The sequence below is a fragment of the Lepidochelys olivacea genome (assembly GCF_965140295.1).
Source record: "Lepidochelys olivacea isolate rLepOli2 genome assembly, chromosome: 3".
Classification (NCBI taxonomy): domain Eukaryota; kingdom Metazoa; phylum Chordata; order Testudines; family Cheloniidae; genus Lepidochelys; species Lepidochelys olivacea.
Genome location: NC_140413.1, coordinates 46,349,803 through 46,372,146, shown reverse-complemented (window position 1 = coordinate 46,372,146; position 22,344 = coordinate 46,349,803). Strand labels below are relative to the sequence as shown.

Genomic DNA, 22,344 nt, shown 5'->3' with positions numbered 1-22,344 from the left:
AATAGAATAACTATTTCTGTCTGTGTATCTTTTTTGTAACTTAAGGTTTTGCCTAGAGGGGTTCTCTATGTTTTTGAATCTAATTACCCTGTAAGATATCTACCATCCTGATTTTACAGGGGGGATTTCTTTATTTCTATTTACTTCTATTTTTTATTAAAAGTCTTCTTGTAAAACACTGAATGCTTTTTCATTGTTCTCAGATCCAAGGGTTTGGGTCTGTGGTCACCTATGCAAATTGGTGAGGCTTTTTATCCAACATTTCCCAGGAAAGGGGGAGTGCAAGTGTTGGGAGGATTGTTCATTGTTCTTAAGATCCAAGGGTCTGGGTCTGTAGTCACCTAGGCAAATTGGTGAGGCTTTTTACCAAACCTTGTCCAGGAAGTGGGGTGCAAGGTTTTGGGAAGTATTTTGGGGGGAAGGACGCGTCCAAACAGCTCTTCCCCAGTAACCAGTATTAGTTTGGTGGTGGTAGCGGACATTCCAAGGATAACGGGGGTAATATTTTGTACCTTGGGGAAGTTTTGACCTAAGCTGGTAAAGATAAGCTTAGGAGGTTTTTCATGCAGGTCCCCACATCTGTACCCTAGAGTTCAGAGTGGGGGAGGAACCTTGACACCAACTCAAAATTATATTGCAAGTCTCATGATATTTAGGTTTGGAGGGGTTTGTTTTTGTTTAAGCCCCAGCTCCTGGACTCAATCTCAGCTTTCATTTAGAAAATTTTCTAGCCCTAATGGCTGCAGTGAAAATATGGACCAAGTGTTTTCTAAAGGATTTAAAAATAAAAAAATCCACAAATGGCAAATAAAAAGAAGCCCCAATTTTTATTTTTTTAAAATCTCATTGGGGGGGGGGGTCTGACACATGATTTTTTTTAATAAAACTGACCTTTTATTACTCACTAGGAAGTCAAGAAATATGCAGAACTCCCTTGAAATATAACTGTGCAACAATGAAGGACTAAAACAAAAACGATATTGGATATCACTTGACTCCAAGCAAATGGGAAGGGATATAGTGCACACAATTGCAAATGGAAGGGGAGATGGTTCACAAGACACTATTAATATACAGCGCAGACTAGGAACATTTGAGAACTCCTCATCCACACAGTGTTGTTTATTACACATACAGCATGTACACATGTCTGTAATATATATATTGCAAACACCACATAAAAATATATAAGGACCAAATAGGACCAGTTAAACCTGAACAAGTTACAAGATATTTAGCCAGGTTACTATTCCCAAAGTGAACTAAATTTCTTACATTTAAAGTTCTCGAAGAATTGTATGTCCATTTTATGTACCAGTTGAGGAGGCAACACCAATATGTAGATAAATGATAAACTGTAGAAATGTGAAAAAAGTCTTAAAGTTGTTGTAACCTTTTTATACAGGCCTAAATCATTTTTCAGTTCCAATTTTAGTGGATCCTATTCCAATTTCAGATAATGCCTATTTATAGTTAAGCAACAGCTACACTGTCAATGCTCACTGAAGCCTTGAGGTAGTCTCTGAGCTACGCTTACTTCTGCCAATTGTTTGTTAGTGGCCAAAACAGCAGTATTTACTAGTTAAAATATCTATATTTATATCTATATGCATGCACACGTTACACTCATCAAGAGAGCATACTGCCTTAAATATTTGCTACATGTAATCTGATAGACCTGGCTCATTACTAAATTACCATAATAGTCGGACTCTATTCACAAAGCACTCTGGTAGGAACCTAAGTGCAACATAATAATTTCTTGATATTTGAATGGGGGCCAGACCAGAGTGTCTACCCAGCATTCAAAATATGCTGCAACAGCATGGTTTTGACTGTAGATCCAACTTCTTTGCATGTGTTTTGGCAACATTTTTTAAATACAGCTTCTTTAGTGAAAGAATTCTCAGTTTAAAAAAGAAAAAAAGGGAACATTACCCATTTTTCTCAGCATTGTGTTTAAGGATTTATATTAGGAGGAACACTTCAAAGCTCAATGCTGTTCATTTTGCTGCAAAGGAAGGGGGGAGGGTCACTTGTGACACTGACTAGCTATAGTCCACAAATTAAGACCTTGTAAATCAATTTTTATCCTTATAATGTTCATGACCAAAAAAAAAAAAAAATTGTACACCACACATTTCATTCCTTAATGAAATCTTTCATGTCAAACATTATAACTGGTCCTCCTGAATCTGGAAACAAGCAAACCAAAAAATAAAGTCAGTCAGTCTCTAATAAGGATTGATGAAACTCCAACTTCTCTTCTGGGCAACGGGCCAAACACACACACGTTGCTGGACTTCTTTGACTGCTCCCTTCTTGCAAGAAGGCAGAGCATTAATGCACTAGAATCCTGCATGAATATTTCAATCCCTTGCCTGAACAACAATAAGGAGCAGATGAAAGCAAGAGACAATAAAAAAAACGAAGATAATGGAGGGCTAAAGAACACTCTTGAAGCTAGGCTGCTTTAAGTGTTCTTTTCAATGATACAACCACACTGAAGCCATGTGAAAGTCAGTTTATAATCTCCCTTTGACTCAGCAGATTGACCAAAACGCTTAACATCACAAGCAACGTCTTCCTTCAGGAAAGCCACCACTAACAGCAGGAGGCTCAGAAAGATAATTAGGGCCTGATTTTCTAGAAATGACAACAGTTACATCCACAATAAGTTGCCATGAAGAGACTATGAATGAGTTGCAAGCTCAGTGTCGTATCTGACGAAAATTGAGGCCTTGGGGGGGGGGGGGCGGTTTGAGGGACGACAAGCAGTTAAAAGTCTATTTTAAAATAGCCCTTTAAGCATTTTATACATAACATAGCTTTGGTGTCAACTTCAGATAATAAAGGCTGGAATTTCAAATCCAAGAAATAAACATATCACTGGGGATATCTGAAAATCACTGGAACTTTTATTTTACTTACTGTTTCATATAGTGCCTATAATTAAAGTATCAAGGCACAGAATAACTGAACAGAGATCAAAACTTCCCCTGTCTTAAGGCAGCAACAGCTTTTAAAAAGGAAAAATAGGTATATAGGAGTTACAGATTTAGGAAGAAAAGTTTGAGAATAAAAAGCCTCACGTATAGTAAATTGATAAACAATTTGAACAAGAACTTTTTTTTAAATGTAGGCCTTTAGTTAAGCTCATAAACCCACACTACTTTTCAGGCAGAAGCCTAATTTTAGGCAACAATTTTTAACACCAAAGTATGAAAGCCACCAAAATGAGAAAAGCCCTCGGGTTTTGAGAGAGTAATCTTCCATTTGCAGGTTATGTTTCTGTAATTATCAGGACACTGATTAGAATAATTTTCTTTAAAACTGTTTTATTCTTCTCTTGTGCTGCCCCAGAAAAAAGGGGAGGATTTGAAGCTCATTGTCACAACCACAAATATTTCTCTGGGCAAACAGGCAGAAGCCAAAAGAAGTTTTGGTGAACTCTCCGAAAAGACAGCTAAAAGGAAAGGCATTTGTTCCAAATTATCTCACAAATCTTTGAGATTACAGATACCATTAAATGCATGTTTGTCATAGCATAGATATGGTATAAACATTTCGTATAACCCGTATGAGCACCTTTGTACTGGGATGGTAAAACGTCTAGCATAGCTGACATTTTTTGCAGTTCTAGCTAAGACCATTGCCTCAGCTTGCTAGGGGGCTGAAGCTGGAAAAAATATACATATAAATCCTCTCCCAAACAGTGAAATGCAGCACAGTTTTAACATATCATTGAAGCGATAAAGTGTGAAAGAGCAAGCATCACTTTGAATGAGGATGATGGAAACCAAACTGCAGAATGATTTACTCCCGAGGGCATTCTGCACCAAAAATTTAAATATTCTGCACACGATATTTTAAGAATCTGCAAAATTCCGCAAATTTTATTTGTCAAATAAATATGGAGGCTCCAGCATGGCACTGGGAACACAGGCCACGGGCTGCACAGAGATGGGAGATCACTGTGCGGTTCCCCCCAGGGACATGGACTCAGCGGAGAGGCTGCACGCAACCCTGACACAGTGTGAAGGCCAGACCTGCCCCAGGAACACCCCAGAGCCCTGCCTCTCCATGCCAGGTACACCAGATAGGCTCAGCAATGCAGGATCCAAGTGCGGAGGGGCTTGGCAGGGGGAGGGGAGACCCAGGTGTGGGTTGAGAGGGCTCTGTGTGGGGCAATCTGGATGAGGGCAACTCAGTGCGGGATTTGGATGCACAGGGGCTTGTTGGGGAGTTGTGGGTGCAATGATAATGGGACTCTGCAGGGCGGTCCAGATGAAGAAGGCTGGGGCTCAGTGGGGCGGGGGGTGTCTGGGTGTGGGGGTATAGATGGTTGGGATTCAATAGGGTGGCGATCCGGGTGGCTTGTTGGGGTGGTCCAGATGCAGGGGGAGTGGGGCTCGTTGGGGTGGGGGGGGCAGGGTTGGGTGAAAGGGGATGAGGCTTAGTGGGAGGGTCTGGGTATGAGGGGTTCTGGATGCACGGGGGTTTGGTGGATGTGGGAGCAGCTCCCTGTACAGTGATCCCTTCCCCTGCAGCTGAGGAGCAATGGGTGCAGGAAGCGCAAGGGGACTGGGGACAGGGGGAGAAGACAGTTTGCCGAGCTTCCTACAGCTAGGGGAGAAATCCGAAGGTGGGTCTGACATGGCCTCAGATGCCATGCAGGGGAAGAGAAAGTCCCATCCTTCCTAGCCCTGCTGGGACTAGCAGGTGAGCCCGGTGCAAGATAGGAACCACCAGCCAGGTCTTCTCAAGTCTTGCCCCCTGCTCCACAGTGATTTACCTCTCTGACAGCTGCCCTGGACACCCGAAACATACTGCTGAGGAGGGTCGTATGACCGCTCTTACGCTTTCCATTGCTTCCCTGTCAAAGTCATTTTTCTGCGAGGAAGCAAAGAACTCTGCGGGGGACATAAATTCTGCACACACACAGGGGCACAGAATTCCCTCAGGAGTAAGAATGTTAAAATAATCAGAAGAGGGAAATAACTGTTGCGGTGGGTTTACTTCAGATGTTTTTGATTGGACATTGGAACCCTCTGCTGCTGGCGTCACAAGTGATGGCATGCCAGCTCAAATGTAAAGTTTAATTAAATAAATCTTTACCTTAATACACAACTTTCACAGAAGAAAGCAATGCTCAGCATGGAATCTTTCATAACACTGCACATACAGTTACAAATTATACTGCATGCAGAAAATTCAGATTAACTTTATAAGCCTACATATATTATGGGCAGGAGATCCGCCTAAATATAGTTTTAATAAATGGTATATGTTTTTCAAGATTACTGGTCACCAATTTTAAGTCAAAGAGGATTACATACATTTAAAAATATGACAGACCGCGAGACTGGTGCTTTGTGTAGATATTCATATACTATGCAACCTATGCCATTGATTAGCTTTGCTAAAAGCAGGATTTAATCTGTAGAATATGCAAGGACAGTGTCATTCCAAGTGCTTATTTGTCCTAGTAAGAAAATGAATATTAACTAGTAATCCTTGATAGAGTAGTTATTCTTGAATGTTAAGTTCTAAAAGCGTGGGGAGTTGTGCCAACTGTACTTACCATGTCCAACCTAACCTCAGATTTGAATTCTAGTTTTGGAGTTTATTCCAAGAGCAGAAACTAAACTGAAAAACATAAAAAGGACTTTTACAGCAAAAAGAGACTGCCAAACCCATAAAGGCCAGTAAAAAAAACTAATGTGTAATTTAAATTCTATTGAAAGAAGTCTCTTCAAATTCAGATAATAATGGATCAACAGTCTGAAAGTTATAGACTCATTCTTCTTAAAAGTCAGTTTACAGACTACCTGTGTAGCTGCACGGCTGAAAAAGCATCTGAATGACACCTGGCAATTTTCCACAATATGTCCAGGAGGAAGTCTCCAGCCAATCAATATATATCTCAGGAGCAAAATAAAAGGAAGGCAAGAAAACCGTAAGCCAGTATTATGGATGTAGGATCCATCACAACCAAAGATAAGAGTCTGATCTTCCCCTACATAGGGGGCAGTTGGGCCTAAAGCAGTGAAGTACTCAACCACTGATAGATTACCAGCATCCTCTATGAGAAGGATAAAGCCTCATCTCTTAAACTACTATGAGACTTCACTGTTTCCCAAGAAACAAAAGCTCCAAGTTTATTTCTTTCTTGAAGAAGACTTTTCAATCAACTCTGTGGACCCTCTGGTGGCAAATTTGAGTAAGTATAGCTAGATGGCTTATATTAAGTTTAAATAACTTTCTTTTACATTGGAAAGACAACCAAACTTCAGAAGAAACACCTAATTTAACATGTAAGAGATACTGCTAATATTGAACAGCAATTGTTTCAGCTCTGAACACCTGCTTGGTTAACAGATGCCTCCCATGTGGAAATCAAGTCACTGTATGGCTATGTCAGTACTTATCACTAATTGTTTCACAGAAGGGATATTTCTGTGGTATATTAATAGTCTGTTTTAGAACATCATTAATGTATTAGCCACATGTCTTAGTTACTGTCTTTGCTGTACAGATACTGTATATATCCAACTGCCTTTTTGCTTTAGGGTTTGTCTTCATGGCATTATTATGCTATCAGAGCCACATCTAAAGTTTTACCCCCATAATCTGACTCCTATCCCCACACATACACGTCTCCAGCTCCCCACACACACACACACACACACACACACACACACACACACGTCTCCAGCTCAAGTGGTGCTTAGAATTCAAACTAGCTGGTCTGTTGGAGGGGGTGTGAGGCAGAGGGTTGGTTGGAGCTTGTATGCAGTGGAGATGCAGGAATTCATTGTTATAAGTCACCACCAGTTAACCCAGTCACTGCGCTGCTAATCCAATCACTGTGCATTATGAGTGCTGTTTTGCAATATGGCAGCTTTCAATAACACAAGGCTTGCTCAAGCGGAGAAACTTGAGTGTACTACCTCAAGTTAACAGTTGCAATGAAGCCCTTAAAAGAGTTTATAGTCATTGTTTGGGATCAATGGGGACCTCTGAGCAGGAGTATGTGGGAACAATGAGGAATGACAGCCCAAGAGATCAGCAGAAAACAGCCAACTGTCTATTTAACCATGGTACAAACATCTGGAGGAAGTTAAGCATTTGAAATAACTATGAAGTTTAATTGGTTTGGACAGGTATAAGTGTGAAAAAAATTAAGTTGGAGTCTCATGTACTGTAGGATAGTCAGCAGCAGCTTTGTGTACAATAGAACGCCAGTTACTATAACATAACTGAAGTCAGGATCTTTCAGCTACCCAAAGGCCTCACCATTAGCAAGTGAGCAAATCCTGCATTCTCACTACTTACTGGGATAGTAAGTGGGGTGCAGAACAGAATGGGATCTGACAAACACTGCTCCCCTCAATTTATTCTGGACAATAATCAATTTAGAAAAAATATTATTATAACTTTTGGGGGGCATGGACTGTTGTTTAACTGTTTGTCTAGCACAACAGGGCCTTGATCTGGCCGAGGCCTCTACAAAACCCCCAACAACTACTAGACCTCATCACAACCAGCTGACCTCATTTCTGCAGCAGAAAGTAGTGGATGGCCCAAAGAACCAGTCACCTTTTTGTACAATGAATCAAGTCTGTGGATGCCCCACAAACAAAGTCATCTGACAGTATTTATCACAGTGAAAAGGAGCCTGCTAGAGAGTTTTCTTGTGGGTTTTTTTTTTTTTTTCCCGCAGAGGGATGGGAGTGAGCATGGGTAAGGATTGTTTCCAAACATCCACCCCAAAATTTTACAGCTGGGTTAGAGTAGTGCTTTCATCTTTCTGGAGTCATTACGTAATTTTAAGACTTTGAATAATGCATGAAAGAATGTCATGCTTCTGCATTCCATCTTTTCCTTAAGCTTCACATACATGTGCAACTCACACTAAAAGGAAGGGAAGGAAAAAAGCCAAATTTCAGGGCAAGAGAAAGCCCACATCTACAGTTCATGATGCAAACTCCGCTGGCATGCACTCTAAATGACGTGCTTGACAAGACATAAGAAATGCAGCATGCCCCTCTTCCCTCCAATGGATGCGCTGAAGTCTGAGATACAAAATCAGCAAGGCAGAAAGGGAAGGGAAAAAAAGAGGCCAAAGAGAGAGAGAGAGCGAATGGGATAACTGAAGCTACACTAAGGTTGGCACTCCACCACCACCAATTTAGTGTTTGGCAGCTGTGCTCAAAAGACGTGCCATCCCTAACCTACAATCAGTAACTGGCCAGTTTTGAGTCCAGGACTATGCTGCTACAGCTCACTTTTACAGAAACAGAGGAAAAAAAAGCGCAAGGGGTTATCTGGGCTTACAAATTCACATGCTGCTGCATCTCTACTCACATGCCTGCTCTGTAATGCAACACATTGAAAAGGTTGCTTCATTTTGTTTTCCTGTAGGCAAGGATTTACTTTTTCCTTTATGTGGACTAAGCAGCAGCAATAAAGATTAAAGAGCATCTGGTGCCACAGACATAGGATCACAGTAGAGGGGGGGGAAAAACCATTTTATTTTAGCTGCTGCAGGGGAGGCCAGTGATCAAGCATTACAACTGGTGCTGTTGAGACTGCAATTAAACTGCCCTCGAGCACCTTAAGCAGGGCAAGGCAACCCCTCCTCTCAATAGTGAATTTGTAGTATGCACCAATCTGCTAAGCAATCCATGTTTTACAGTAAAACATAATGAACACTGTGTTCTGAAACATGTGCCCTCTTTCTTCCTCCGAGATAAATGCCACTGTAACTGCCTCTCTACAGGACTGTAGGCAAGGGGCTCCCAAATTAAAATAAAAGGAAAAGAAATATTAAATCAAGAGGACCTCAAAGAAAATCCAGATTTTTGAAAGCATTTGTATTCTGCCACATTCTCAGAGGCACCAACAGGGAATTTACAGGCTCTGCAGAAGCTATCTAAATATTCACTTCTGCTGAACTTGTTTTCTTCTTTTGTTGGCAGTTTGTTTGTCAGTCCACTAAAAATACATTATTTTCTTTATGCCTCAACCAGCAAAAGACAAAAACCAATTTTAAAGGAACATTGTGCATTAGTAACCTACTGCAATTTGGAGCAATCAGCACACAGTGTTCTTGTATACTTACACTAGTTGCGTTAACATAATATCCCAGTATAATTCCTCTGCAAGGCATCATTTACTTGAACTGTCAGTGCAAGTGTATTACAGACTTTAAATAGGGAAGGTGAAAGAGTGGAGACATTTATAAAATATACATTTAGTATCATATATAATTTTAGTTGAGTCACAAAAAAATCTTTTTTTAGTTCAATTATCTTCACAGAGCATATGCATGCTCCTTGAATTTTGTGTAAGGGAATGCACAGAATTTATTGAAATTTATTTGTTGTATAATCTATATTTCTAGCCTGAAATACAAGCAAATTTAAAATTGCATTTGACATGAATGTTTCCAGGTGCTACTTCTAGAACAGTATTTACAGCAAGATCCATTAACCACTACTGATAGAGATGTAATTTGTGGAAGTATTAGTGTTGTAGTTTAACCTTAAACCCTTGTATATGCCATCACCACACTGCTAGTCACAACTGTTTTTATAATCCCATCCATAGCATGCTGGACTATGTTCCATTGGACATCTCCCCTCTCCTCCCCACATATGACAACTTCAAATGCCGCACATATTTTCTACAAATTTAAAAAAATTCTATTTAGAAATATGGCATCATAAATGAGGATAATTATAATGCATAACATAAGGGGAGAAGCTAAGCTTCATCTTCCATATAACTAAACAGTATACTTAAGTGTCTCACATATTCTAAAGAGAAGGAAAGACCTATGTTTAAAGAGTTTTCATAGAACTTTATCCTGAATGAGGAGGATTTTGATCAAGACATGGCACACACACTTTATAAATACGGGAACTAGAGCCGGGTGAAATTTTTCAGACAAATAGTTTATTCACCAAAAAATGCAATTTTTTGGGCTGACAAAAATCTATTCGTATATTTCGCAAAAACCATTCACCAAATTCAACACAAACAAAAAAAGAAAATATTTTTCCAAAAAAGTTTCAAAATGTGTTATGACACTTTCAAAATGAAATATTTATTTTTAAATTTAGTTCAAATTTAAAAAAAAAAAAAAAAGGTAAAAATATCTAAAACCAAATCAAAACTAAAATGAAAATAATTCATTTTGTAGCAAACAAAACATTCAGTTTGACCCAAGAACTTTGAACATTTGGGTTTTTTAGTTCACCCACCAGTTCGGGGGGAGGAAAGGAAAAAAAAATTACTCATTCAGTTTACAAGGACTCTACAAGGAGGTACTGTACTAATATACTATAGCAATTACAAGACATTTCAGTGGGACTTGACAGATTACAAAGGGAGGACACACACCACTGTGGGCTTGTCTACACAGAGAATTGCACCAGTTTAACTAACGGTGCAAATTTAATGTAATGCACACACCAATGTGGATACACATTTCATTTTAGGAGTGGCTATTTTGATTTAGCTTAAACCTGCTCTCAACAGGCTAAACTGAAATAAGCCACTCTAAAATGAATGAGGAGTATCCACACACAGGTTTGCATTGGTTTAAGCCACTCTAATTTTCTGTGTAAACAAGGCCTGTGTCAGTCTCTGGGAAAACGCTTGATCTAATGAAAAACTGGAACATCACAAGGACAAAAACTGAAAAGCCATTCAAAGAAGTTATGGAACCTTTCCGTTACTTGCTAACATAATTGATCCCAAATACAAAGATCACAGGTTGTCTGCAAAACAGGAAGAAAAGCTGAAATGTAATCCTCGATTTTAAAAGCTACAAAAGACAACCCAGTTTTCTACCCCAAATCTATACAGAAGCATTTGTGTCACAGTTCGTTGCATTAAATGTTAGAAGTAAAATGACAAGACATGACTGCCGAATTGAAAATTTGCAAAAATTCTGAAGGACCTGCACTTCTGTCCAACCAGCTCAGCGATGATAGGATGTGTTTTTAAACATTCAGGTTGGTTTGAATGAAACTTTGTAATAGGTCAAGTGCTGAAACATAAATAAGTTGATAAAAATGTGTATCGGTAGTTAAGTGCCAACACACAAAATTGGGAAATGCAACTCAGTTGACTGGAGACTTATGTTCAGACTTGAAAGCTTTTAACTTTTGGTGTGTGCCTTTTCATGTTTGAGGAATATAAATATGTTTATGAAGTGAATCACACAGCATGTGTATTTGCTTCCTTTCAGAAAGCTTTGAGAGCTTACTCAATTTGTCTCTTACCCCACTAGCATCTTCAGATTTGGAGTGAAAGAGGAATTTAAGAAAAAGAAAAATGAAGATAATCCTAAAAAGGCCCTACTCTTCAGTGAGAGTTAGTTTCTTTACCATAGCAAATGATATCCAACTATAAATTAAGTTGAAAGAATAAAAATCTATTTCCACTCCCTCCAGCAGGTGAGTAAAGAAGGGACATTTAATGAAACGTGGTTTATAAATAAAAGGTTGTAAGTGACTAAGAACACCGTTGCGTCAATGCATTGTGCTTTTCCGATCAAAACTAAATACAGTCAGTCAAATACTGTATGTTAAAAAGAGGCACTCGGTGAAGACTATAAAGGTCTTTCTTAACTACTAGATTTTGGTCAATCAAATCAACTTTTTCTTTTTAATCTTAACCCTATGAGTTATAGGAGGCTGAACTACATAAGGACCGGGTGAACAAAGAGCAGATATCTTAGTTTACACACAGGGAAGTTATGCTGCTCAGCTGGTTCTTTACTCAATAAAGTCTTCTCCAATCAAGATCAGATACTATACAATATTATAAAGACTTCTTAGGCGACCAATTACCAGAACATACAGTAGAGTGCATGTTAGAAACAAAGAACCTATAAATAAGTTAGTGACTGTTGTGGGATAAATTCCATGACTACTTTTGTGTTTTAAATAATTTGAGTGGAGTAATGGAAGGCTACCGCCACCAACCATCAAGTTGCCACCACTGATTTACACTCCTGGCGTTCACCACCTGACAATGCTTTGACTCAGGAATGGGTGGGTGTTTTGGGGGGAAATGCAGGATCCTGGACTGTAGGACGGACGGACGGCGCGCGCCAGCCCTGTAGTCTATGATTTTCTACAGAAATCCTTGCAAACACATTCAGAGCTTGTCTACGCACAAACTGGAGCTGAACTAACTAAAATCTAGTTTAATTCATATCTTTTGTTATTTCTATGCAAGTCTCTGTGTGGACACATTTCAAATTAAGAATGTCGTACTGTGATTTCACTTAAGCGGATTACGAAAGTGACTATCGCCTTAGAGCAAAGTCTACAGAGGCCAAATTACCATCCGGGCCTGAAGCAAAATGACAAAAGTTTGTATACGATGAGTGTGTAATTATTCCACCAACCTGCAGCCAAAGCATGGACCAGTCTTTCAGCACAGCCTCTAGACCATAGCAGTGCATGACACTGAGATTTTGGCCAGTGTGTCAATGTATTTACGTGAGCCTACGGCTACGTCTCACTCATTCCCTACACACTGCTTCCCTCCCTCCTGTATCATCAGTAGTGATGTTACAGAAACACCTGCAGGCCCCAAGATCGGGGCCCCATCGTTCCAGGCACTGGACAAACACAGTAACACACAAAACGTGTCCAACAGAACAGAATATTTAAACAGACAAGACTGGTGATGCGTGGGATGGAAAACAGAGAGACAGGCAATTACTTGCCCAGAGCCACACAACAGGTCCATGGCAGATCTAGAAATAGCACTCACTCAAAACTGCAGGACATCCAGTCCAGTGTTGTATCCACTGGACTATGTTGCTTCTTAAGGCCCTCTCCCTAGCCCAGAGATGGAGAAACTATGGCCTGGGGGCTGGGACCCTCCTGCCCGGGCCCTAAGCCCCCAGCCCCTCCCCTGCTGTTCCCCCTCCCCCGCAGCCTGAGCTCACTGCGCCACCAGTGCAATGCTCTGGGCAGCAGGGCTGCGAGCTCCTGGGGCAGTCCAGCTACAGAGCCCGGCCTGACCTGGTGCTGCGCGGTGGCATGGCTGGCTCCAGCTGGGCGGCATGGCTGTAGCACAGCCAGCCACCAGTGCTCCAGGCAGCGCGGTCAGGGGGCAGGGAGGTTGGATAGAGGGCAGGGGAGTTCGGGGGCGGTCAGAGGGCAGCAGGGGGAAGTCAGGGACAGCCATTTCGGGGGCAGTCAGGAAGGAGAGGCGAGGTTGGATGGGGCAGCAGGGGGCAGTCAAGAGCAGAGGTTCCAGGGGCAGTCAGGGGGTGGTGGATGGGGCAGGAGTCCTGGGGGGGAGGGGGCGGCATTGGGGCGAGAAGCAGGGGTGGTTGGATAGGGGTCAGGGGCCGGGCCACACCTGGCTGTCTGGGGAGGCACAGCCTCCCCTAATCAGCCCTCCATACAATTTTGGAAACCCGATGTGGCCCTCAGGCTAAAAAGTTTGCCCGCCCCTGCCCTAGCCCCTCCACAGTCAGTCCTTCAGCACAACAGAACTACATCAGCTCTAATGCATGGCAGCAAAAGGCCTCAAAAGCTAAGGTGCAGACTTTGCCCTCTAATAAGGAAGTAGCAGGTGGCATGAAGAATCTGTCTACAGAAGTGTAACTTCTTTCTCTACTGACAACCTCTACAACTCTGAGCAGCACAATCAAAACATTTCTGTCAAGTATGTAATTTACTTAGTTCCTTGAGAACTGCCTTAAGTAATCCCGTTAACCAATCCAAGTACAGACATTTTAACGAGGACACAAATATTTGTGTGTGTTGTTGCAGAGTAAGTTCACTCTGTGGTCTGCAATGATTTCACTTGCGCATTTCACATAATGAACTTTAGGGCATGTCACAGGACCCTTACTTCCCACAGCTTTTCCTGGGCAGGTGTGGTGAACGCAAGAACTGAGCAAGAGGAGTTTCTAACTGTGGACTAAGGAGGGTTTTGCTGAATTCAGGAGGTCTTTGAGAGCTTTGTTTAAGAGTTGTTTGCTTTGTGTGTTAAAATGAGAATTTGTTTATAAAAATATTGTAGTGTGTTTAGGGCACAATATAAAAAATAAGACTGGTGACTATTTAGGTCCATATTGTCCCATCAGTTCATAAACAGAACTCACCGACAATTTCAATGGCATCTTCTGCCTAAGAGAGGGTCACAACATGCCCCTTTACCAATTCTTTGCAAAATTTGTGCCTCACTCTTCTCTTAATATAAAGTGATGACTACAGCATCTTGTGTGCGATGTAAAGTTCCACATTTTAAAAATATATATATTCTTAAGTTCTTACATTACCCTGCCAAGGCAGTTTTATTCCAAACAGCACAACTTTAAAATTTCCATTACAGTAAATGTTTTTAGAGATGTGGTCTCTGATCTCAAAAGATTAGAAGACCACTATAACACACACTTTGTTGTTATTATTTCTTATATCTATTCAGACACTACCCCTAGCTGAGCCCATTTATCAGAAGTTGTTAATGGACACACAGTAGAACAATGGAGAAGAAAAGTCCATAGAACACTACGAAAGGCAGACTAGTAAATGTGTTTATGTGCTTCTGATAAGCCAGGCAGCATAAGGATAGATATCATGACAGACAGTTTCCATAAACTGTATGCATTGGACACAAATACAGTACCTCTAAAAGCCCATGCACAAACTTCAGACAAGACTGCATCTGTTCTCAAATACATCTTTTTACCTACCAAGATTTATTGTTTAACTCCGATTCTTGCTATACTGCAACCCCAGCACACTTGTCCTTATCCATCAGCTATTTTCTATACCTGGGGGACTCCCAATACACTGAGTAGAGAAGGATTTATATGCCATCATTAAGCAGGCTGAATGCAGAAGATCGCATAGGGAACAGACAGAAAAATTATTGTATGAATCACCTGACAGACATCAACAACACTGTTCAGGAAAAAGTAATGACTGCAAGAAGTGCATGGATCATTCTGCCTCTATCATTTATAGCACCCGAGCGATTTTACATTTATTCAGAGCCTTAGGTCTCAGTAGGATCTACAACCCCCTCATGCACTCTCACTGCATCTCTGAAACAAGGTCCTGTCTGAGGTAGAGTGACAGCAGTTACAGTAAGCAACAAGAGCACAGTATACTGCACAAGGACGGAGTTGAGAGGGAGAGGAAATTTTGGTCAGATAGCCATACTCTTACAAAAAGTCATAGGGTGTTCAGTCCACACAGAGCAGATGACGCTTTAAGAGAGGTCCTATCCAAAAGGCAAGGTGAGTGAGGTAATGTTTTGTTGGACCAACTTCTGTTGGTGAGTGAGACAAGTTTTTGTGCCAAACAGAGCTCTTCTAACTGCAAAAGTTTGCCTCTCTCACCATCAGAAGTTGTTCCAATAAAAGATATTACCTCACCCACCTTGTCTTTCTAATATCCTGGGATTGACACAGCTACAACTACACTACATACCTGAAAGGCCTCACACAAGCTAGAGTTGTGTGAAACTAGATTTATCTACCTCATAAGGATGGAGAGTTGAGTCAGGTATGCCCAGATTCAAACCTGTTGTTCCAGGAAGTCTAATTATTTCAAAAGATGATACTTGGACCAGTAAAGCATTCCCTTCAGTTAAAAACACTTCTAGTTTCACTAAGCAAAGTCACGCCTTACCATTTCATAATTACTCTTATTAAAAAAGAGAGTCAAAAAACAGTCATAGCTCCTGTAAGAAAACTTGTTTTAAAAACCATCATTTATCTTTCAGAGAATGAATTATACTCCCCTGATCCCAGAAAAACAATACTGGACACCTCTGAAAGTTCCTCCTTTCTGGTTTATCCATTTCTGTTCAGTTACATAGGCTGTTTTAACTGAATTCTGAGTTAACAGAAGTTCAACTGCCTATTAAATTCAGTTTCCAGTTAAGCATGTTTCATTTCCAGCGTTAGATTTTCACCACTGCAATTCACTAGGGTCCAAAGTTTGCACCTGAGAATGCTTTAAAAAAAAAAAATAAATAGCACACCATCACCCACAAACAACTAAACACACCCACAATTTACCAACTGGCTAATCATCTTCCCATGCTAAAACCTTTTAAAAAGTTTTTTTTGTTTGTTTGTTTTTGTTTTTTTGTTTTGTTTTTTACAGTTACTCATTAAAATTACTCTGGACTGTAGCTTTTTCAGAATCACCAAATGCTCCTATGCCATTCAAGGTAGCAACACCTACTGTTTCACAATAGATTAGTAGCAAGTTTTAATTTGTTAGAAGTTGTACAGGAAATGTTGTCAAACACGACAAACTATGCCAATGAAGTACTACACGGAAAGTTCTGGTGAATGCTTTCTGTAAATGAAGCACAACACTGATGACCTCGCAGAGTTCATATCACTTGAAGAGCAAATCTACAGTACAACAAAATAAGAATCAAACATTTTCAGTTTCCAGAAGCAGAATACAAGAAAGGAAAGATCGTCAACATCATGGGGGAAAAAAAAGAGAATTTGTCAGCCCAACAGATTAGTATATTAAAAAAACCTGGCTAGATACAAAGTGTACTTATAACTCAGCAGCACAAAGATAGATGTGAATAGATGTTGTCACGGGCATTCACACCAGCAAGCTTTAGGCCTTTCATCTCCCCAGTTCTCCCATAGCAAGTACTGTACTACTTCCACACCACTAGGATTTTGAAATATTGTTTCTGAAAGGCCACTTACACCACTATGAGCCACGGTGAAACACTGAAAACTAATGCCACATTATGGTTTTCCTCTGTTACTAGTATTACCAAAATCAGTATATAGTTTGATAATCCAGTTGCATTATAATACATTAAATGGCCATTATCAAGCAATCCTAGACCCAGAATTTAGAACCAACATCAATAAAAATATTGCTATTGGTTTAGAAAGCTTAAATGAAGATAGTTGGCTTAAACGTAAATGGACAGTGACAACTCACTTAAGAGTGTTTTACATGTAACACCTAACCTCATCACAGCTGTAAAATCCAGTTTGTTTACTTTGTACTGTACACTCTACAGTACTTCATGTATAGTCAAGTTATTCCTTTTGTTTATTTGGACTGGTCACTTCTTTTCAGATACAGCAGAGTGTTATTTAAACCCACAATATTAGCATGTAGTATCTGAAAATCACTTTTAACGCATGTTCTGACACTAACAAGATCTGAAATGGAGTGCCCCTTTAGACATTTGTGACAGAATGTGAATGAAAGCCAGAGAGCCAAACTGATTGGTTTATTTTTTTTATACTCAAAAAGAAAAGGAGGACTTGTGGCACCTTAGAGACTAACCAATTTATTAGAGCATGAGCTTTCGTGAGCTACAGCTCACTTCCTCAGATGCATATCGTGGAAACTGCAGCAGGCTTTATATATACACAGAGAATATGAAACAATACCTATTCCCACCCCACTGTCCTGCTGGTAATAGCTTATCTAAAGTGATTTCCAGCACAAATCCAGGTTTTCTCACCCAGAAAACCTGGATTTGTGCTGGAAATCACTTTAGATAAGCTATTACCAGCAGGACAGTGGGGTGGGAATAGGTATTGTTTCATATTCTCTGTGTATATATAAAGCCTGCTGCAGTTTCCACGATATGCATCTGAGGAAGTGAGCTGTAGCTCACGAAAGCTCATGCTCTAATAAATTGGTTAGTCTCTAAGGTGCCACAAGTCCTCCTTTTCTTTTTGCGAATACAGACTAACACGGCTGTTACTCTGAAACCTTTTTTTATACTGCAGACCTGAGAAAAGTACCAGAAGTAAACAAACACTGGTGGTGTAAACTAATACATTTTTTAATTTCCCCTCCACTTGCAATTATCTACGGTGCTATTAGGAATAGTAATTCACTTTAAAAAAAAATAAAAAACTTTATTGTGTCCCTTTAATTAGAAGATAATAATAGTTGATTGTAGGCAGTACCATTGATTTAGGACTATATTAATTCTGACAAGCTTTCCTCTTCCAAACCAAAGAAAGTTGCCCAGATCTTATGATCTATTGGGTTTTTATTTTTATGGAGGGGGAAGGGAGTTGTTTGTTTTTTTAGATGACACCCTCCCTAGGCAAACATTGCTACCACAAGTTTATTCTTGTTTAATTGGTGAACTGCACCAAGTCACACCAGAGGTTAAACACGTGTATTGGGTCATTAGTACTAACAGCCTCAGCAAATAACTCTACGAGGGTGAACACCAAACTAAAGCAGAAGTAGCTACCTTCTTCCCCCCTCGGTTCTCCTTGGGGGACTGGTAGGGGAGGAGTTGCACTGTTTCAGATGGATCGCTCTAATGTGAGGAGGGAAACTCACCCACCACCACCACTGAGCCGCGTGCCTCGCACGACGCTACAAGTAGGGTGACCGGACAGCAAGTGTGAAAAATTGGGGGTAATAGGAGCCAATATAAGAAAAAGACCCCAAAATCGGGACTGTCCCTATAAAATCGGGACATCTAGTCACCCTAGCTGCAAGCCTTGGGGGGACACGCTGTACTTGAAACACCAGCTGAGCGAGTGGATTTGGATTCAAGGTGGAGTCCAGTACATTCCCTTCTGCCTTACGGCTTGCCTGTTTTAGCAGGCAGCTGGCTCTCGAATGGATGGAGCTGCAGGTTTTCGGAGGAGCTGGCCTGGGCACAGTCGGGGGGGAGTAGTGGGAGGAGAGAGAGACGAGGACTGGCCTTCCTTGAGCTGTCGCCCCCCATACGCCCCTTTTCCAAACACCTCTCGGGAGCCTGGCTTGTGACAGCTCATAGAGAGCGGCCAAAGCACGAGCACTTCTCCCGGCTCAGCCTCAGCAGGCGCCGAGGGAGGTAATCCGGGCCACGGGCTCCTGCCGGGGCTGCTCACCTGGCGCAGCCCCTCACCGGGAGGCGGCTACGACCACGCCACAAAGCCGGCACCTGTAACCCTACACGGGAGCAGGCTGTAACAATAGCGGAGGAGGGGGGAGGAGCCCCAGCCCAGGCAAATGAGCCCGGCTGGGCAATTTAATCCCGGGACCTTGCCTTGCTTCTCCAAGCCCCCGCGCTCACCTTGGGCAGCTCGCGGAGCTGGTTGGCGTCCAGAAGGAGCTCCTCCAGGCTGCGGCTGTAGCGGTAGATCTCCTCGGGCACCGAGAGCAGCGAGCAGTGCCGCTTATCGATGGACTCCACATGACGGTTGCACCGCCACAGGGGGATGCAATGAAACATAGCAGCAGCCAGCGCCGCCCACGAGGGGTCCGGCCGCTGCAGGGCTGGCAGCAGCAGCGCCTCTCCCTGCCGCCGCCTTCCCCGGCTACTGCCGGCCGCGCCAAGAGCGAGCCTGGGAGCGCACCCAGCAGCCCGGCCGGGTCCGACGCTCCTCCCCGACCAGCCCGCGCCGGGCTGCGAGCCCCCCTAGCAACCCCCGCCGGAGCCGGGTTCCAAAGCGCCCGCCCCCCTCCCGCCTAGCAACCCCCGCCGGGTTCCAAAGCAGCCCCAGCCGCCAGCAACCCGCTACGGGTTCCAAAGCCTCCTCCCTCCTGCTCCTCCTCTTCCCACTGCGAGTCCCAGCAGAGGCAGCAACAGGAACCCGCATCCAACACGCTGCTGGAGAAGGAGGAAACTCTTCCCCCTAGACCAGTCCCAGAAAGCCCAATGAGCAGGAGCAGCGGGGGAAGTCCTTCTTATGGTCTCCTGTGGGGCCCCTGCTCTCCAATCACTTGTATCTCGTTAGCACGGGTCCCTGGGCGCTCTGCTCTTCTCTCCCTCCTTTCATTCCTCTGCCTGACCCGGAACACTCGCTCTCGCCCTCCCTCCCCCTCATTCCAGGCTGACATCATCACTCCCTGATCCCTCCCCCTCTCCCTTCCTGACTCTGGTCTCTGACCCTGAGGCTCTGGGACACCAATCCAGAGCACCTCTTCTGCTGCTGCTCCTTGCTGCAGCAACAACACGAGGCAAGAGGCAACAGCAGTATTGCACCCTTCAAAGTTTCCTGCCCATTAAGAAACGGGATCAACTTTCCCACCCTACCAGCAAAACAAAACAAAACAAGCTGAATGAGGGGTTACACACCCCGGGGGGAGAGGAAGAATCTGATGGATTATAGATTGATTTGGATGGTTAAAATGAGGGGTTCTGTAAATATAGACAGTAAAAACAGAAGTTTGTACAAACACTAATATTGCTTTAAAATTGTAATTTTTCCACTCTATCTCTACTTTTAATAGGTGATGGAGTCTGACTGTCCTCTTCCGTGTCTGAAACCTTGTCTGTAGTCAGTACACCATTTGATATTGTCAGAAAGTGGAAAGATTGTCATCCTGGTCTGTGATTGTAATCACAGCTCTTGTCGCTGGCTCTGGTCTTTCAAACGCTTACACAGGTGGAACTATTCATCTGAGGAAAGTTACGTTCATAGTTTTTTGCAGGATCAGACAACCCCCGTTACACAAAACCTCGTCTTTCTGTGTACCTCAGCACATGCAAAGACTGCTTTATAACAAATCTTTTGTCATACTACACTAGCCAATACCTTAAAAATATAATAAAAAATAGATAGTAGCTCCATGTTGCACTCAGTCCATAGTAAGGCTCACTCAGGTCCCAACCTTGTTAACACTTTTGCAACATGCTTAACTTTGTTACTCATAAGAAGGGCCATACTGGGTTGGAGCAAAGGTCCATCTAGCCCAGTATCCTACCTTCCAACTGGTCAATGCCAGGTGCCCCAGAGGGAATGAACAGAACAGGTAATCATCAAGTGATCCATCCCCTGTCGCCCATTCCCAGCTTCTGGCAAACAGAGGCTAGGGACACCAAGGGACTCACTTGTATGAAGTTATACACTTATTTAAGTGTATGCGGAATCAGCCCTCATGTAGGACAGGACCAGCAGAACTTTTTCCTGGTGGTACTAATTTATACTGCTACTATCCCAACGTAATACAGAATTTAGAGGAGTATCAAATAAAAGTATTTTAGAAGGTACATAATAGTATTCTAACACAGGGGTTCTCAACCTTTCTCTTAAGGCCCACCCCCCCAATATGTTATAAAAACTCCACGGCCCAGCTGTGCCACAACAATTCTTTTTCTGCATATAAAATCCAGAGCCGACATTAGGGAGTAGTAAATAGGGCAATTGCCCGGGTCCCATGTCACAGGGGGCTCCGTGAAGCTAAGTTGCTCAGGCTTCGGCTTCAGCCCCAGGTGAAAGAGCTCGGGACCCTGGGCTTCAACCCTGCATGACATGGCTTCGGCTTTCTCCCCTAGGCCCCAGCGAATCTGACACTGGCCCTGCTTGGCGGACCCCCTGAAACCTATTTGCAGCCCCCGGTTGAGAACTGCTGTTCTAACATGCTTAACATAGGCCCTAATCCAGCAGGTGAGTAACTTTACACTTGTGACTAGTCCCATTGAACTGCAGTGGGACTATTTATAGGTGTAAGGATTTGCGGAATCAAGTACAGTAATGTTAATTTGCATATTCATTCAGATATTATAGTACAAACTATATTGTGTGAATAAAGAGACTGGAATGAATTTGGCCAGCTGAATTTACCTGGCTTAACCATAGTATTGGCTAGAGAGGTCTAAGCTTCTTTCTCTGAGATGCTTTGAATCTTTTAAGAGCAAGATTGTGTGCAGACTGCATATATTTTCTTACATTACATTCTTCACAATATATTGTTGAAGCAATTAAAAAGAAAATGATGTAACTTTTAGGCACCTTACAAACTAAAATGATTATAGCATAAAAACAAACCAATTTGCTGTGCTGAAGGCTTTCTAAAATAAGGTTTTCAACTCATTTGAAAAAAGGCTAATTCTAAGGTCAAGAGGGTTAGCAGAGGCAAACATACAAACAACACCATCTGTTACTACAAACTTCATTCCTTCATGCCTTTGAGAGTGGGATGGCTACGAGCTTTACAGAGATAACTCAGTCTCAAAGATCTTGTTTGTTGGGTTTCCTTATACCATTTTTGGACTCTGCATAACTGTGTATAACTATTTAGCATTAGGAAAATAACTATTTAGCATTAGAACTTGTTAAGAAGTTGTTAATAATTATAAAGTTGGAAAATGGAAAATATATTTTTGGGAGGGGGTTGAATCCAATATTGTCTTTCTTCTTTCCCCCTTTCTAAAATCTTGAATAATTCCTATTTGATAGTAAGAATATTGGAAGTCTTTTTAAAATCTAATGTGTTATTTCTCACCTTAGATCAACTGCTAAATCTCGCAAGTTTCATTTGTCTGATTTCTGCAGCGTTTGCAAGTATCTGATGATTTTTCTTAAATGTGCCCTGACATTTTAGGATTTTGTAC

General features: G+C 42.0%; 1 protein-coding gene across 2 annotated transcripts in view; it reads right to left on the bottom strand.

The window, feature by feature from the left end:
- Positions 1 to 19,418, bottom strand: part of LRRC1 (leucine rich repeat containing 1) — a 115,230-nt gene extending 95,812 nt beyond the window's left edge. The window contains exon 1 of one of the 2 annotated variants that reach the window (XM_084622624.1): positions 19,081 to 19,418. In XM_084622624.1, coding sequence (XP_084478750.1) covers positions 19,081 to 19,239 — 159 coding nt within the window. In that variant the 5' untranslated portion in view covers positions 19,240 to 19,418. The remainder of the gene's footprint in view (positions 1 to 19,080) is intronic. The other variant, XM_084622625.1, reaches the window with a different exon arrangement.
- Positions 19,419 to 22,344: the final 2,926 nt, after the last annotated feature.